Genomic DNA, 16,669 nt, shown 5'->3' on the forward strand with positions numbered 1-16,669 from the left:
CCGCTATTTGAAGTGATAGTTTAGGTCGCCAATCTCTGATCAACAACTGTAAGTGATCGGGAACTAAGGTTTATAGCGTGGTAAGTTAAACAGGTCGTGCAGGGCAGGTGGTGTAGGTGAGCTGGTAATGAAAAGCTTACCTTGTCTATTGTGCACCCACCCTACTCGCCTTACTCACCCAGTCAATTTTACTTCTCCATGTCAAAATTCATTTGGTACGAATAAGCACATACGACCACAGGGTGTGGAGAACAGGGCTTCCCGTCCGCTCAGCCGTACTTAAGCCACACGCCGGCTGGTTAGTAGTATGGTGGGTGACCACATGCGAATCCCAGCTGTTGTATGTTTTTTTTTTTTTGCGAGCGCAGCGATATATAATCTAGCAATTAATTATTTATAGAGCGATGACCTAAAAAGCAAAGCCTATCCTAATACCAAAAATATAGTTCAGCATTAGGTTTCAAAAATCAAAGCAATACACCCACCAAAGAAAAGCCCGTTTGCCAATCCCACAGTGAGAAACTCCAAACTGCGATCGCGGCAACGTACTCGTCCTCCTCTAAGGGAAGTGAGACCTGGGAATGGACCTTTTTGTTTTAGGTGAGTTTGATTGAGCCTAGAGGGCTTCTTCTAAATCGTGTACATGCGGCATGAGCGAATTCCAGAGGATGTTCTTTCCATCCCTGGTTCTAGCTTTATCGCTCTTTCCTGAGATCTGTTACGCTTTGTGAAAAGGGTCCGGTGCTCTATCTAACATGTTCTAGAGTTAGCCTGTATGTATCATTTGTCCTTGTCCTGTTGATACATAGTACAGCCACCTTCGATACTCATGCCAGAACTATAATCATATGTAAAGGGAAACGTCAGAACAATTTCATCTATATATCTAGTCTGAATGTAGCTCCAAAATCTACTCTGTTCTCCAAGAAATCGACAGCTCGATTGGATGCTCGCCCTCCGAAACAAAAATGTCGCTCTGTACCGCGCCCTTGGGCGCTTTGTCCGCGAAGAACGTCGTGTTTCCGTTGTAGGAGAGTTTGCCGTCCACGGTCTGTGTTTGGACCATAGTTAGCTGATGGGCCGTACGCAAGTTGAGTCCCGAGGAGGGAGAACTCACACTGAACTCTACAGCGCTAGAGACTTGTCGGCCGCAAGTGAAGGCATCATCTTTTCTGAAGGCACAAGGGCCCTTGCGAGATGAGAGTGTGAAAGTGTTATCTGGAATCGAGAAGTATGGAATTAGTGCTGTTTTCCTTTTCTGCTTATTTCTGCTTCAGACGAAGGAGAACGAACCGGACGTCTTCTTAGCTCTGAAGGTTGCGCATGTACCGGATGAGTACCAGGTTCCGCGACCGATAATGCAGCCTCGCTGGTGGCCCGCCGTAGAGACAACTAGGTTGCCTCTTCCAGAGAAGGGGACACCTGTGGGCTCAGGATGGTGCCGGGTTGTGGTGGGTTTGTGGCCGTGTTTAGGATCGTCGTTGGGAGTTTTCGGCTGGTAGAATATGCCGCTGCTTGGGCAGTTGGACGTCTGGACGTCTGCAGCGGGATTGTCAGTCAACGTTGGGTCAGTGCAATCTTACGAATGGTCTGTACGAACCTGGATCTGATGGGACGAATCTTCCTGTCTGGAGAGGCCCCTCGACGTTGAAGAAGTACCAGGCTTCCTGGAGCCTGTGGCCTCGGCAGCGGACTGTGACTGCTGCGCCGTGCACCTTGGATAACGTCTCCTCGATTTCACGACGAGTGTAAGTTTGGCTGTATGAGGGGACGATCCCGGAACCGGCGAGTGTCTGCGGCATGTCAGTAATCTGCGCCACGGATAGACAGGTGGGTTAGACAAACCTGGTAAGTAGGAAGATCGTGAAAGAGCTCCACGGTCTTGTCAAAGTAGTCAACCACCTCTTGTTGCGGGTAGTAGTCAGAGTAACAGTGCGTCTCTAGAGTACTGACGCAAGTGCCGTGTTTGTTCCACTCGTGCTCCCAGAGGTTGGGATCATCACCTTTGTAGTCCTTCCAGTAGGTGCTCATTTCATCTAAAAGGTCTCTCCGACCTGCGTCGACAAGAATTAATGATATATTGCTGTATCTCCGACGTGAATCACAGAACTGATCGAAGCCACCGTTGCAATGGTCCGGCCTGCAGATATGTGATTAGGAACAGACGCACATATTCGTCTATTGAATGCCTACCAAAGCCCATGAATAGTCCAGGAATCCTCCGGTTCAACTGCCGGATCAGCATCCCAGAACTGGGTCTGCAGCATTTGGCCGCCAGGGTAATTGAAGCAGCATCTATCTTGACCATGGTAACTGGTCTGGCAGCTCACCTCCAGCTTGCCACATTGTTCGAATGTGCTTCCTGAGGGTGCGACCCCGGGGCTGGAGACGGGCAAGAGACTCAGAGAATTCGTCAGAGCTTTTAGTATCTGCTGCGGTCCTGGAATGGCTTCAAGGAAACCTGACCCTGTCGAGCTCATTGTGGAGCTCTGCTGTGGTACTAGTTGCGGAGACAAGATGTTCGCCACCAAGGCTCTGCCCAAGCGGTATGAGACAAGTTCAACGAGTTCACCACGATTGTGGTAGTAAGACTTGAAGAAAGAGAGATCGAGTTCTGTAAAAAAGCTCTAGATCAGAGGCAGAGGAGAGATGCATTTAAGGTCGATGGTTGTTGCAGGTACCTGACTAGGTCAACGTGAGAGGCCTAATGACTCAGCAAGCTGTCACATGGAAGCTTCAGCTGATAAGAGCTCACTGATAAGCGCCTTATTGGGGCTTAGCATGAAAGAACGTGGCAGCGTTCGCTTCAAATGCTGCATATAAAATATGAGCGGGGTATAATCTAAGTTAGAATACATGTAGTCGGGCTTGATTACAGGGTCTCCGCACAAATACATATGGGGCAGTCACGACTTCCGAGCCTGTTCAGCTGCAGAGGCTTGCTCCTGCGCCCGTTCTTTCCAGAGTCTCAAAACCTCAAATCCAACTTCAACAGCGATGAGAAGGATAATGATCCACTCCAGTCGAAGGCCGTGAGTCTCGCTCAGTCTTTCTCTGAGGACACTGGCGATCTCCTGCGCATAGTCCATCTTTTCATTCAGTAGCTTGATGCGGATTCCAACATCCAATGCCCTTCCAACCTGCTCGTAATACCCTTCCAAGCCAAGCTCATGTCGACTGTCCCAAAAGATATCAGGGAGTGAGTCAGTGAGCTCCGAGTAGAGGTTCAACTGCGCGCGGACACTAAGCAACTGTCCCGTCTTCCTTAAAATGAAGTCTCGTGTATAAGGAAGGCGAGAGCCCTGTGACAAGAGTGTCGGGATAGTTCGCGTCGACTCAAAGTAGTTAGATAGAAGAGCTTCAAGCAATGCCAATTTCGTGCTGCGCGCCAAACCAGAAGAAAATGCGACCTTCGTCAAAACCGTATCCACAGACTGATGGCCAACGGTTTGCGGCTCTAGTGCAGGGTCACCGGGTTTAGTTCCAAGAATAATCGTATCGCCATAGATGCTGCTGTTTTCTCGTTGAGGATCCTCAACATATTCCAAGTCTTCAGTTTCCAAGTCATCCACATGAGCACCCTTTGCTGCGGGGAGTAACGTCCTGGTCGCCAAGAAAGACGTGAAGCCTTCAGGAAGCGCCCACGATACAACGGTACCAGAAGGGAAAACAAAAATGTCGCCAACTTCTTCCGGGGACAGACCGGTAGCGCTGGGATTGCTCACTCGGCGAATGGAGTCTAGGGGAACTTGGATGTGGACGACTTGAGGGTATAGGCCGGTTTCGAGCGGGTCAGGTTCGTACCCTTTCTCTTGCAGAATTTCTCTGGCCTTGCGGATGTTGAATTTCTCGGCTACAGCGTATGCAGTGACTGTCTTAAGAGCTCAATTGTCAGCGGTGTTAGGCAGATCCGGCCAGGGCGTCAAACCTTTGTCTGCAACAGCCCGGCTTCCCTGAGCTGTGCTTTGGACCTGAAACTATCTCTCGACCTTTGTGCCTCTACCGCTACTCTCCGTAGTGATGTCGGTGCAGCTGGCGACCTTCCACCTCGTTTCCGCGGTTTCTGAGAATCTTGCGATGACCCTTCGGCGGCGTCGTCGGTCGCAGATTGCTTCTGAGTGAGGTAGGCATTGGAGGAAAAAAAGTCTTTTCGCCGCGGGAGACCCAATGGAGACGATGCATGCAGGTAATGGCTCTGGGGCTGCTTCAAGAGCCGGATTGCTGCCGGCCGTTTACAGATCGACGAGACATAGGGTCGTGCGAACATGGTAGCGCCTACCGAGGGAGGGTTAATAACGATTTGCGTTATCACATGTCATAGAAGGTCGTTGACCTTATAGACCATGGCCTATCGTGGGCTAAATCAGGATTGCCGATGAAAATGAAGACTATGCTGTCAATTCAAGCAAAACCAAACCGACGTTGATTGCACTGCATGGCTTAGTCACGTCCCGATGCGGTTAGCGTGGGACCTACCCCAGGTACAAGCTGTCGATGTCATGATCTCTCCGACTGCAGCTTTGAGCTTCAGTCCAGGTACGGAAACCTCCTCCGCCATGGACGCGCCTGGCGCGACTGAGGCCTCACCCACCCGAGTTGATCCGGGGCAGGGTTCGTCTGCGAGACCAGTGACCCAACACCGACGCCCTCACCGGCAACTTCACGCCGAAGCGGAGAACGACGGTGAAGACCAGGAACCTGAAGAGGAAGGGAGTGCGACAGAGACAGTATCAGAGCATGAAGATGAATACGATGATGAGGAAGAAGATGAGCCACACCTCAAGTACTCTTACTTGACAAAGCAGCTGGGAGGTGTCTATCGGAACGGAGATGCAACAAGCACTTTCCTTGCCGCCGGCGACAAGATGGTATGCCATCGTTGATTGGAATCACTCTCCACATGCTGACTGATCTTTAGATACTCGGGACGCATAACGGAAATATTGTAGGTATTTGACAAATTGATATGCGATTCGACAACTGACCTCTTAAAGCATGTCTTCTCAGTACCTTTGTTCCGTCCTCTACGTGTCTACCATGCGCATTCCGCTACTGTCACATCGATATCTATCTCGCCCTTTCCTCCACCTCAACCGAATTTAAAAAATGAGTTGGCTGCCAGGTTCGCCGAAGAACATGGCACAAGCGCGAAGCCGCTCTCGAGTTCTGGCAGCATTCGAGGCCAATCCAAGCAAAAGCCGCAAGCTGCCCTCCCCGCAACGCCATCCAACTCAATCTATATAGCTACCTCATCAATAGACGGCAACGTATGCGTCGCATCGCTGCTAGACAAGAAGGATGTTCTCCTACGAAACTTCGGTCGACCGGTCCAGGCCGTTGCGTTGTCGCCGGAATACAAGAGTGATCGAACGTTCGTGTCTGGAGGGCGCGCCGGTGAACTTATACTCACTACGGGAGGCAAGGTCGGAGTCAGCACAAACTCTACAACAATGGGTGGCGCCGCTGCCACCGCGTCAAGTTGGTTAGGCACTTTTGGGCTTGGAGCCAATACTGGCAAAGACATCGTGTTGCACAGTGGTGAAGGTGCCATCAGCACGGTCAAATGGTCGTTATCTGGAAACTACGTCGCCTGGGTCAACGAAGAAGGCATTAAGATTATGCGATCGAATTTGCATCTCGCGTCGGCGGATTCAGAGCTTGCTTGGAAACGAGTTAGCCATACTGACCGCCCCAACCGCCAAGGATGGGAGGAGATGGCTAGTGTTTGGAAGGCGCGTGCCGAATGGGTCGATGAGACCTACCTAGAAAGCGAGCAGTTGCCCATCAGTCAAGTAGGATCCCATGACGAAGCCTCCACACCGACACAATCAACAATCATCAAAGAAAGAGTGGAGAAACTAGTGGTTGGTTGGGGAGGCACTGTATGGGTTATAAATGTCTATCCTGATCGACCCAACAAGAGCAACAAAGAGCTAAGGATCGGGTCTGTGGAGGTTGCCACTATGTGAGTCGATCACTCGAGTGAATCGCTGGCAGGTACTAATATGGCTTCAGACTACGAACGGACTGTATAATATCCGGAATTTCATTATATTCCCCTAACCTTCTGGCTGTTCTTGGCTACATAGAAGCGGAGAAGGAAGCAGCGGACGGACAGAGCGGCCGGCATCGTCCACGTGGACAAGAGCCCGAACTCCGTATCATTGACATTGAAACAAAAGAAGAGCTCAGCGCGGATACCTTGTCAGTCAGCCGCTATGAGAATTTGACGGCTTCGGACTACCATATGTGCATTCTACCGCCCTGGAAAGCAAGTATTCCAGTATCCCAACGCGGAGCATTGGGAGCTCTCGGTACCGGCCTTTGGGACGCTACAATGTATCCCGCGCGTTTATTCAGCTCGGCCGCGAGCCTGCGCAGTTCCACGAGCAGTGGGGACAAAAATTCGAGCAGAGCGCCAAGTACGTTTGCTTCCCGTCGGCTGGCCTCCGACGAACCTCTACCCACAGAGGTCCAGGAGGTCGCAGAGAGTACCGGTCCGAAGATTTTTGTACATAGCCCGTACGATTGCGTGGCAGCTCTAAAAAGGGATCTCGCGGACCATCTTGCATGGCTTACTGAACATGAAAGGTATGCCGAAGCTTGGAAACTTCTCGATGAGCATCCGGAAGCGGCGGGCTTTGAGGGCGAGGACAATGTCTCGATTATGCCGGGGAGGTCACAGACCAGTCTCGGCGATCTATTTCCCGACGATAGATCTTCTATCACAGCAACGGATCGTGGGACTGCCAATGCAGCTATACAAGAGAAACGCCGCATCGGTGAACTGTGGATCGAACAACTTGTTAGAGATGACCGATGGCAGGAGGCCGCTGAAGTGTGCGTAAAAGCATTGGCAGCCACATCGAGATGGGAGCATTGGGCTTGGACGTTCATCAAGAAAGACAAACTAGATGAAATATCGTCCGTCATTCCTGTTGATCTACGCCCGCCCTTGTCTTCAAGAATTTACCGGGCCATCCTTGAGCATTATCTGGCTCAAGATCGTCAAAGATTCGACGAACTTCTTGGTTCTTGGCCTTTTGACCTGTTTGACGTGGAGGGTATAACATCTGCTATCGAAAAGCAGTTGGAGTCTGAGAAGCTGACACCGGGAACTCATGATGGGCGAATATTGATGAGATGCTTGGCCAAGTTATACCTGGCTGGCGGTCACTATAACGACGCGTTACGTTGCTATATCCGGCTGCAGGATGCGGATACTGCTATAGCACTAGTCAAAGACCATCATCTCCTCGATGCACTCTCCGATGATATACCTGCATTTATCATGATTCGAGTATCGAAAGAGCAGCTGAAATCGGCCCCCATTTCGGAGCTCGCAGAGAGCACCTCTGAGCCCATCAAGCTCCTTGTCAGCGAAGCGCACACGGGCATCGTACCTCCGGAAACAGTCCTCAAGCAACTGCAGGCGGCTGAGAAACCCCTTTTTACGTTTTTCTATTTACGAGCACTTTGGCGAGGAGATTCACTATCGCATGAGGTTGAGAAACCCCGTCGAGGGCGCCACAGGCGAGACGCGGCAACGAAACTAGCAGCAGACGAAGGCAAGAACCTCGTCGAGCAATTCGCTGATACAGCTGCGGATCTCTATGCACGGTACGATCGTCCACTGCTCATGGAATTCCTACAAACTAGTACGGCGTACTCATTCGACATGGCCGTGTCTATTTGCGAGCAATACCGCTTCACTGCCGAGCTCATCTACTTGCTATCCAAGATGGGACAAACAAAGAGGGCGTTAAACCTGATCCTTTCTGATTTGAAAGACGTTTCACAGGCTATTTCGTTTGCGAAGTCCCAAGACGATCCAGACCTCTGGGAGGATCTTGTCGACTATTCCATGGACAAGCCTCGCTTTATCCACGGCTTGCTCGTCGAGGCCGGGACATCGATTGATCCTATCAAGCTTGTACGACGCATCCCCAGCGGTCTCGAGATTGAAGGACTCCGAGAGGGTCTCACTGGCCTGCTACGGGAGCACGATCTACAAGCCAGTATCAGTCAAGGGGCAGCTAAGGTCCTGCAAAGTGAGGTAGCTATTGGAATGAACAGCTTGCGTAGTGGCCAACGCCGGGGGATCAAATTCAACGTTGTTGAAGATTCTCCTAAGCCTGAGACTACCGAGGAGGATGGCAGACCAAAGAATGAAACTGACTCGGACAAAACCCCAACATCGCTGCCAAACCCCTCTACGCCGCAAGCTGGACGATGCGCTGGCTGTCATCGTCCTTTCCATGCGAACGGTAAGCCAAGCATCTCCTACCACTACTGGGTCTTACAGCCCATACTAATGCAATCATATCATATAGAGAAAGAAATACTTGTCGCTTTTGCTTGCGGGCACGCATTCCACCTCAGCCATGTCCATCAATCTGGACCATCATCTCCAGCCCAAACACCTGGGATTGAGTCGGGCGCTCAGACACCCCGCGCATTCCCGCCCTCACTTTCCCCAGCCCTAGAAGAACCCTCAACAACATCCCGCACAGTCGGTCCAAAGGTGACAACAGCGCGACTCTTACGAGATAGAATCGGTGACGGCTGCCGCATATGTGCGCTGGCCAAGGAGCTAGAGGCTATTGGCGATTCAGAATGAGCCAACTAGCTCTATCTCGACAGACCGCCATATAGCGTACCGATTTTAGAGATCTGCCCTAGGGTTTACACTCTGGAGTCTGGACTATGGCATTGTACATTGGACCTGTCAAATATCTTGCGCGGCATTCGACGATTTAGGTCTAGATCTAGCGCCATCTGAAGGGGGCTGTTAAGTGTTATGTATTATATGACCGAAGATACCCATAAAGTTACTATACTATCATGAGCCTTCCAACTACATCTACAAGTAAACCTCAAGATAAACCTGCATTCCATAACATAAAGCCAATGCACACCCCAATCCCAAGACTGCCACGACGAAGAGAGTGCGCTACCACTCTCAGTCTCAGCGTAACACAGATCAGCACTTCGATCACCTGTTCGATAACGCGCACACTCCTTACGTCGTGTGGCTTTCTGGAGGTGAGATGAGCGACTCTTGTTGGTCCATCTGGGTATCGTTGTAGGGTTGGGCAACCGAGAGCGTACGTAAGGAGTTAAGGGGCTCAAAGTTCAAAGTTCATACCCCGTACCCCCACCGAGGGCTTTGCTCTCTATTCCCCGTAATCGTATACTCTTGGGTTTGGACCCTGAACTAAGTCAGAGGGTCCTTTCGGCGTTCTGCTAGCTACGGGTCTCGACCCCTATATGATACTCCGCATATAGAGTATGTCATGTATTCAGAGAAGGTAATCGATGATATACTCCGCATATCAGTATCCATGTCTTACAGATCGCAAAAGAAGCTCTCCGGAGCCCGGTGAAGGTATCGGGTCATCGTTTGATGGAACGCAGAGAGTAGCAAAAGAAGTCAGGGGTATGCTACTCCAAAGGACAGGCAAGCAACGATCGCGACCAAATACGCATCTATCTGGAACTGTGATACCTGTTCCGGTTCCAATAGTAAGGTGATTCAGTTGTTGTCTGTTCAAGAGCTTCAGAGCTAGACTTTGAGCCCATCTTTGGGCAGTTATCCCACGGAGTTTTTCTGGACCAGTAATATGTACTAACCCTTGGTTTATCGAAGTGATATGCGCCTTGGGAGTTTGGGAACTTACTTTGAAATCAAAAACTGTGGTTTTTGTTGATATGTACCGTGGACACAATCGCGCTCGCAGTCATCCTCGACGACCGCGAGCGGAGTTAGGCTTGGGCTGTACCCGGGATATCGCTATCTCGTTCTCTCTGAGAAGACGAGGGCATGTGAAACCTACCAGGGTAACTCGTACAAGAACCGAAGGGATATATGTGGCGACATATACAAAGGAATTTTTATGCTGTTGCACAAGGAGCGCTCGTATGACCAAACGACACAAGGGCAGTTATGCCGGGTATCCGCGATCGAATGACAGCTGGACCTTATCGCACACGATCAAAGAGCCTGGGAGGGGGATGGGGCCGAAGGCGTACGTGGTGTGGCGAGTGTGGCGAGTATGGTGTTCCACATTATCAAACATCCATTGCACATACTCTGTACAGGTTCGCGCAGAGTGTTCTCTGTGATGGAGGGTATAACGAAACACCAAATATACCCGTCCTTACCTAATTGTTTTGCATATCGAGAGTAAAGGCCAAAGAACTGTAGTTACGTGTTGCGTGGCGGTGCGGATTAAGACGGCGTATCATCATTTGGCGATGAACCCTGTCTGTGGCGAGAACATACTCCAGGTCTTATGTAGATCTTCAGCCATCGACTCAATGAGTCCACGAAGGGAAGGAGAACAATCTATTTGGGGCCAAACAATGAGCTCAGAATCTCCAGCGTCGATATTAACTTGTACTCCATACAGAGTGCCCCGCACTCTTGAGTGGCAATCATCACGGATGTATCGGATTGTCCCGTCGGCAGGCAACGGCAAACTCAGCCTAAGTACCATAGCGCACACAGCTGGCAGGATCATATGAAGGCATGATTCGGTGGAGCGCAAGCCGGCGCACTACTCAAATTAGAATAAAACCGTTGCCCCCGGCGGATTTTCCACATGGACATGAAGTCTGGAGCGGAGATGTTTCTCCATGGGCATACGGATTACTTTGTGCTTAGTCCAGGAGACTTCCCCCATGGATCGCACCTTCTCAAATCTAGAACGGAGTTGCGTGCAGGACTAGATCTAGGATAAGGAATCCTCGACATGGGAGGCGACAGTTGTCATGTCTATCTGGGTCTACTATACATAGGAAAGCAATCTAGAGCGGGGTATGTAGCGCAAGCAAAGTAATCATATCATCGTCTGAGCAAATGATACGGCTGGAACTTGGATCCTTTGTCCTCGAGACCGAATCGGCGTTTTGCTGAATCGCTTCCAGGTGCTCGGGTCGGTTCCTCGGGGCTAAGAGTTCCTTCGGTCGTACTTTTGTACTCGCCAATTGCGTCTCGGCACTTCCAAGCGCGACGGAGAAGATATCAGTATTGGGGGAAAGAGAAACAAACTTTTGATAGAGAGTACTACTCCGCGTTTCTTTATGTTTAATAGCGATAAGAGGTTCAGGTGCTGTGCTCTCACAAAATAACCACAAGATACCTTTTGCGAAATAGACGCTGTATACGTGGCAGGTAGAACATACGCTGTCGACTACGGATTATAATGCTCTGCAGCTTCCAGATCCTTCATCGACGTACAACGGCCAGATCATCATGGAGCCGATCAACATCTTAGTAGTATGGAGCTTTAACTTCGATCGAGTCGTGGAGCATTGGCCGAGCTCGGCGGTGTTTGTTCGGATAGTATGATATCACAACAATTGGACTTTCAACTTGCTTTGTAGATAAATTTCTCATCTCGAGCATCTGTACTCATGCACGGTGTCAGAATGTTGTGTATCCCAAATGCCAGACAGCGGTTGTCGATTTTTATGACGTCACAGTGACGCAAATAGCTAAGGGGCGGCAGAGGATTCCGTAGTGGACTGTGCACCCATCATTGCTTTCGCTCTCAATGGGCGGTTCGGCACGTCTGCCAGCAAATGACAGCTACGGGATGTTAAGTCCCTTCAAGCCGAATAGACTGCGGAGAATGGCAGTGGGATTATCTACAAGTGCCGAATACAATGGGTTTCTCTCTTTGAAGATTGACTATCGATATACAAAGTAAAGTGCAGTCAAACATAACGAAGATGACTGTAAATGCCAGGTAACTTTCACAACTGAGCTTCCAGAAAGCTACCACCGTTCGCGAGCTTAGAACACAAGGGCCGTGCGCCGGCAGAACCGCCAGCTGGATAGAAGCCGTCACGGTGTTCTTTGATCTCGCCTAGATGCTAGAGGAATGCATTCGACCCGTCGACACAAAAGGACTCCAACGTGAGGTGCGTATTGGCTGATACAGATCGTCGCATGCCGGTATATTTGAAGCTCGAATGCCGCAGCGCGTGCGCTTACCATTGGCGGTTAATTCAGCCGACTGTGTAATGTAACTGCTCTGTAAATGCGAGGGAAATTGGTGGTTGTTCTGATAATTTGACACTGTCGTTACATACGCATCACTCCGTAGTATCTATGTCCTTCCTTTTCTTGCGGTCATATCTGAAGGCTTACTCCATAAATAATCTGCTGTACTCTGTATGATGCCTGGGATATGTACTCTTTACATAGACCATGCCTCTACTCGAGTAGTATACGAACCGGTGGAGGCATGGGTTCCTCCCTCTCGATATTAAGTCAAACCCTGAAGTTGTCGTTTCTATGGATATATATATGAACCAACCCTAATTGTATCGCCAGTCTCTCAACCACAGTGCAAGTGTACAACGGATCGTTTGTAAAGACTGATAGCGAACCATTTATATACACCTGCCGACCAGACTCAACGTCATCATCTCAAGATCGAATGTTGTGTCGCGCAATACTGGCTCTGAGTGTCCGATCTACTCTATAAGCGCTGGCCACGAATGCGATATTCCTATCACACCTGAAACTGCCCTCAATCAGTCCATATGCAAGCCAATCTGCCCTAACTGACAGCTCGGGAGACAATTGGATTAGAGCTGGGAATGTGGCTTGACCTAAGAAACGCCAACAAAATGGCCCGTGTTAACACTCTCGACCGCGACGGGATAGCATCAGTCATACATAAGAGTGACAGCCACTAGGCTGTGTAGAAGCATCTCGATCTGCCAGACCTCAAAAGTCAGTTGATTCAGATGTTTGATGATCGATTCTTCCAGCGGTATAGTCAGTACATGTTATGTGCGGTACTATTATGATGCCGCCACACCCTGCATGGTTCAGCTTATATTAAACAATGCCGACAATAATACATAGGGCCCAAACAAGTATTCAATTGCTACTCGTCCATTCTGATACAATTCAGTTGACTCCAGTGGTGTGAGGCCGAGTCTAAAAGTGTCGGGACCATAGATACGCGTTTGGTAAGGTACCTGGCGCGTAATACGTCCACCGTCGAGACGTTCTCCACCGACGGCAGCAGAGGGCAGACTCTCGTCCCAGCTGGCGCCCTTGTCTCTCTTTTTTGGGCCCCGTCTGCTTCCGTTCCAGCCAGATTTATGGCTCGCTCCTGTGCAAAATAATGGACCACTACGTCTTCGATCTGAAGAAATTAGAACCAAAGATTCTAGAAATTCTTATCGCTTCGCTCTCGTCGTCATAATCATCCTTTATCCTTGACCTGCCCGCCAGTCCTGCCCTGCAAGCATCCACTCTTGCTCCCTCGACCACGACCGAGCATTCACCGCGGCCTTCCCTTCATCTCTCCTCCACCATCCCCCCCCCCTCTCCCCTCAATTGGCTTTTGCATTTTCCTCTCAACCTTTCTTTCGTTTCTCCAAACGTCATTCTCACCTTCCTGCCGTCTGCGCACACAGTCTTTATCTCACCAATTCTGCCACAACCTAGTTTCACTAACTCTCGTCTCACCTCTGCGCCTTATCCGACCACCGTCTCTTGACCCCAACTACCTTCCCCGCTGTCTGACGCCCCTATCTCATTGCGATAGCGACTTTCCTCTCGCTCTATCGCCATCATCGTCATACCATGAGCGCCTTTGTTTTGTCTGCAATCACGATCTAAATCCTACCTTATACTGCCCTATCGGCATCTCGAAGCGATAACAAGGGCGCGGGGACAAAACGGGAACTCTCCTCCCAAAACTCCTGTTTTTCTCTGGCGCCCGGTCAGATACGCATCTTGTAACTCGGATGCTATCTCCCTCTGTGCGATCTTTTTGCACTGCCTTGATACCAATTCTCCGTCTGTTCGGCGCGTAAACACGCCTCGGTCAGGCAATCATGTTCCGTAACAGGTGCGTTCTTGTGCCTTACACTGAATTCGGAGGCCGACCCTTGGCTGACATAGATCTTTCTTGATGTAGGCGCAATTCTCAGAAGCCCAAAGAGGAGCTGATACAGAGATTCAAGAACAATTTCTCTGATGTCGTCACTCCGTCCGCCAATATCACCGCGAACGGTGTAGCGCAGCATCCCCTGGCCCAGGTTTCCGCAAGGTACGTTTTATCAAGTCTACTCTGCGGACCGTTTTGTAACCCTGGAGTGGAACTTTGATATACCCCCGGCGGAAGCTTCAAAGGTTCAGAACTGACCATATGATTCGTTGCTAGACTCCCCATGGACACCGATATGAAGCTTGATTCGGCTACCATTCCGGCACCACCCGCGCACGATGCACAGTTCATGGCTCCCATGGTCGACCCAAACTCAGTCCAGTTCATCAACCCTCTCAACCAGCTCCATGGTTACTATACTCCAAATTCCGGAAACCTAAGTGCTGGGTATCACAGCCCGGCCGGTGACCTCCATACACCAGGGATGGGCTTGAGCATGATCACTCCCCTTTCTCTATCGCAGCATGGCCAGATGCCCGCCAACGCTGCGGGCATGCCTATTGACCCCTTCAGCCAACAGTTTATCTCGCCGCATTTCCAGAATCCGCAGCAACCGTTTGCGCCGCAAGTGGCATTCGCGCCCACTGAATTTGTGCAAGGCGACATGGGGTTTGAGGCGGTGGATGAATCTCTTGACGAGGGATCTCTCCAGGATGTTGATATGCAGGGGAGCGCGCAACCACATATGAATGTCGCGATGCGAGGTTCTACGCAGCAGGATCTACAACCTCCGGGTGAAAAGTATGAGTTCGAAATAGTCCTCTCGCCGCTTTATGCCTCGTTCTTTCAGCTAATGCGAAACCGCCAGCTTCCGATATAACGTAACACTACGAGCTCCCACAGCCATGATTAACCATCAGAACGAGATCCCGGTCACATATCTCAACAAAGGACAAGCTTACTCCCTATCCGTTGTTGATACCGCGCCGCCGCCGCAGACCTCACAGCCTGTGAAGTATAGAACTTTCGTCCGCGTCTCGTTCCAGGATGACGAACAAAGATCCAAACCTGCAGCTTGCTGGCAGCTTTGGAAAGAAGGGCGTGGAACCAGCGAAGCACACCAACGTGGAGGTAGATTGCAGGCTGTCGAGTTTGTCGACCCCGTCCACGCAAATGTTGACGACCAGAAGAACCGACAAATTCAGCTGGAAAGCTCATCATTTGATGGTTTCTGCGTTACGTGGACAGCTAACCCGACAACCAAGGCTTCAGATTGCGCAATCTCAGTTCGATTCAACTTCTTGTCCACTGACTTCAGCCACTCTAAGGGCGTGAAGGGTATTCCGGTCCGTCTTTGCGCGAAAACTGAAATGATCACTAGCGACTCGGCGCAAGATAAGAGCAAAGAGGCGGAAGTGTGCTTCTGCAAAGTCAAGCTTTTCCGTGATCATGGAGCCGAACGCAAGCTATCCAACGATGTCGCCCACGTTAAGAAGACCATTGAAAAACTTCGTCAGCAGATTCAGCAAAACGAGATGGGCGCAGGCAATTTCGGAAAGCGGAAGCGCAGCAGCGGTGCCGTTGCTTTCAAAGGCTCGGAACAGCGTCCCACGAAGATGTTCAAGCACAAGCGCACTTTGTCTGTGAGCTCACAGGATGGCACCGGCAAGATGAGTGTCGCCGACGATCTCCACGAGAAGCTTGCCTTGCTGCAGGACATGTTCTCTTCGACCAGGCCTGTCAGCGTCCTCGCTCTTCGAGGCGACGAACAGGACGACCCTGACTTGTGTCCTGTGCAGCTTCCGGAAAACCGTGACTTCACAAAGGATATTCGCGATGACCGCCAATTCAGCTTTGATAAGTTGCAAGAAGCCTCGCCAACTACAAGTCACATGTCGATCAATTCGCCCATCAACGCAAGCGCTCTACAGAACAATTTGTTCTATGATTCCGAGTTCTCGCGGCAGTCGTCCGAGGTTCCGGACAACAGGAGATTCCTGAAGCACCCAGTTAAAGTTCAAAAGGTTCCTTCCGGAAGTGGCAACTGCCCTGCGGGCTATATCGAAGCCGTTGATATCGACCCGACTTATAGACCGCCGGCAGAACGCCAGCCCAGACCGAGTAAGTAGTCTAATTGCATTTTTGAGAATCTTGTACTGACTGGACATTTAGTTGCGTGCTTTTACGTCCGATTCCCAAAGCACGACCAGCACGAAGATGATTATTACCGCGCGGTCTACCTCACTGAGCGTACGGTCCGTGATCTGATGGAGAAGATATCCATGAAGCAGCGGATTGACCCCCAGCGTATCATGCGCGTGCTTCTCGTCAAAGAAAACGGCCTCAGAATCATGGTTGACGATGACGTGGTCCGCGAACTCCCTGATGGGCAGGACATGGTCGCTGAGATTTCGGAGGCGCAAACATTTGACGCCGCAGATACGCCGTCTCCAGTCGAAGTCAAACTGAGGTATTAGAGGTCCTTTTACCAACGCAGTCAGCTACTTGTGTTTTATCTTACGTTCAGTCTGTTCACATTCGGAGCGAGCAAAAGATACCTTTTTTGAGCCTCGTTTGCGTGCGCCTGGTGCGCTTCATGGGGTGTGGGTTTGATGTTCAACGGCCTTTCTGTCGAGCGTTTGCTCGCTCTCGTCGTTTCGCGGCGTTCGGGACATTTCTTTACTTAATGCGGTCATTTCTGGGGCGTTGAATACGGGGATAATAAACGAGTCCTCGGGCAATGATAACCC

The 16,669-nt window shown here is 50.5% G+C and overlaps 4 protein-coding genes across 4 annotated transcripts; 2 read left to right on the plus strand and 2 right to left on the minus strand.

Annotated features, from left to right (window-relative positions):
- Positions 1-755: 755 nt before the first annotated feature.
- On the minus strand, positions 756-2,480 carry BDV17DRAFT_301150 (T2 family ribonuclease; the record flags this gene model as incomplete). The annotated part of the gene is made up of 6 exons (XM_073764199.1): positions 756-1,051; positions 1,118-1,218; positions 1,294-1,539; positions 1,601-1,793; positions 1,846-2,140; positions 2,194-2,480. The coding sequence occupies 6 exons, from the start codon at positions 2,478-2,480 to the stop codon at positions 911-913; spliced, it is 1,263 nt and encodes a 420-aa protein (XP_073611129.1). The 3' UTR covers positions 756-910.
- Positions 2,481-2,706: 226 nt separating this feature from the next.
- On the minus strand, positions 2,707-4,360 carry BDV17DRAFT_218068 (RMD1 family protein). The gene is made up of 2 exons (XM_073755548.1): positions 3,929-4,360; positions 2,707-3,875 (listed from the first exon to the last, which is right to left on the minus strand). The coding sequence occupies exons 1-2, from the start codon at positions 4,265-4,267 to the stop codon at positions 2,907-2,909; spliced, it is 1,308 nt and encodes a 435-aa protein (XP_073611130.1). The 5' UTR covers positions 4,268-4,360; the 3' UTR covers positions 2,707-2,906.
- A 196-nt stretch (positions 4,361-4,556) lies between these two features.
- Positions 4,557-8,620, plus strand: BDV17DRAFT_295511 (CLH domain-containing protein; the record flags this gene model as incomplete). Its single annotated transcript, XM_073763074.1, has 5 exons — positions 4,557-4,868; positions 4,919-4,945; positions 4,995-5,965; positions 6,016-8,267; positions 8,334-8,620. The coding sequence occupies 5 exons, from the start codon at positions 4,557-4,559 to the stop codon at positions 8,618-8,620; spliced, it is 3,849 nt and encodes a 1,282-aa protein (XP_073611131.1).
- Positions 8,621-13,556: 4,936 nt separating this feature from the next.
- BDV17DRAFT_218164 (grainyhead-like protein) lies at positions 13,557-16,528 on the plus strand. The gene is made up of 5 exons (XM_073755549.1): positions 13,557-13,880; positions 13,950-14,081; positions 14,196-14,720; positions 14,788-16,040; positions 16,092-16,528. The coding sequence occupies exons 1-5, from the start codon at positions 13,867-13,869 to the stop codon at positions 16,394-16,396; spliced, it is 2,229 nt and encodes a 742-aa protein (XP_073611132.1). The 5' UTR covers positions 13,557-13,866; the 3' UTR covers positions 16,397-16,528.
- The last annotated feature ends 141 nt before the right edge of the window (positions 16,529-16,669 follow it).

The sequence above is a fragment of the Aspergillus undulatus genome (genome assembly GCF_047715775.1).
Source record: "Aspergillus undulatus strain CBS 261.88 unplaced genomic scaffold BDV17scaffold_70, whole genome shotgun sequence".
Classification (NCBI taxonomy): Eukaryota; Fungi; Ascomycota; class Eurotiomycetes; order Eurotiales; family Aspergillaceae; genus Aspergillus; species Aspergillus undulatus.

Excerpts from the sequence above, each read along its gene's own strand:
- BDV17DRAFT_218068 (XM_073755548.1), bottom strand. The coding sequence starts at position 4,267 with ATGTTCGCACGACCCTATGTCTCGTCGATCTGTAAACGGCCGGCAGCA. Across the intron at positions 3,876-3,928 it reads CCGGGCTGTTGCAGACAAAG|ACAGTCACTGCATACGCTGT; the intron begins GTTTGACGCCCT and ends TGAGCTCTTAAG.
- BDV17DRAFT_218164 (XM_073755549.1), top strand. Across the intron at positions 14,082-14,195 it reads CTGGCCCAGGTTTCCGCAAG|ACTCCCCATGGACACCGATA; the intron begins GTACGTTTTATC and ends ATTCGTTGCTAG. Across the intron at positions 14,721-14,787 it reads CTACAACCTCCGGGTGAAAA|CTTCCGATATAACGTAACAC; the intron begins GTATGAGTTCGA and ends CGAAACCGCCAG.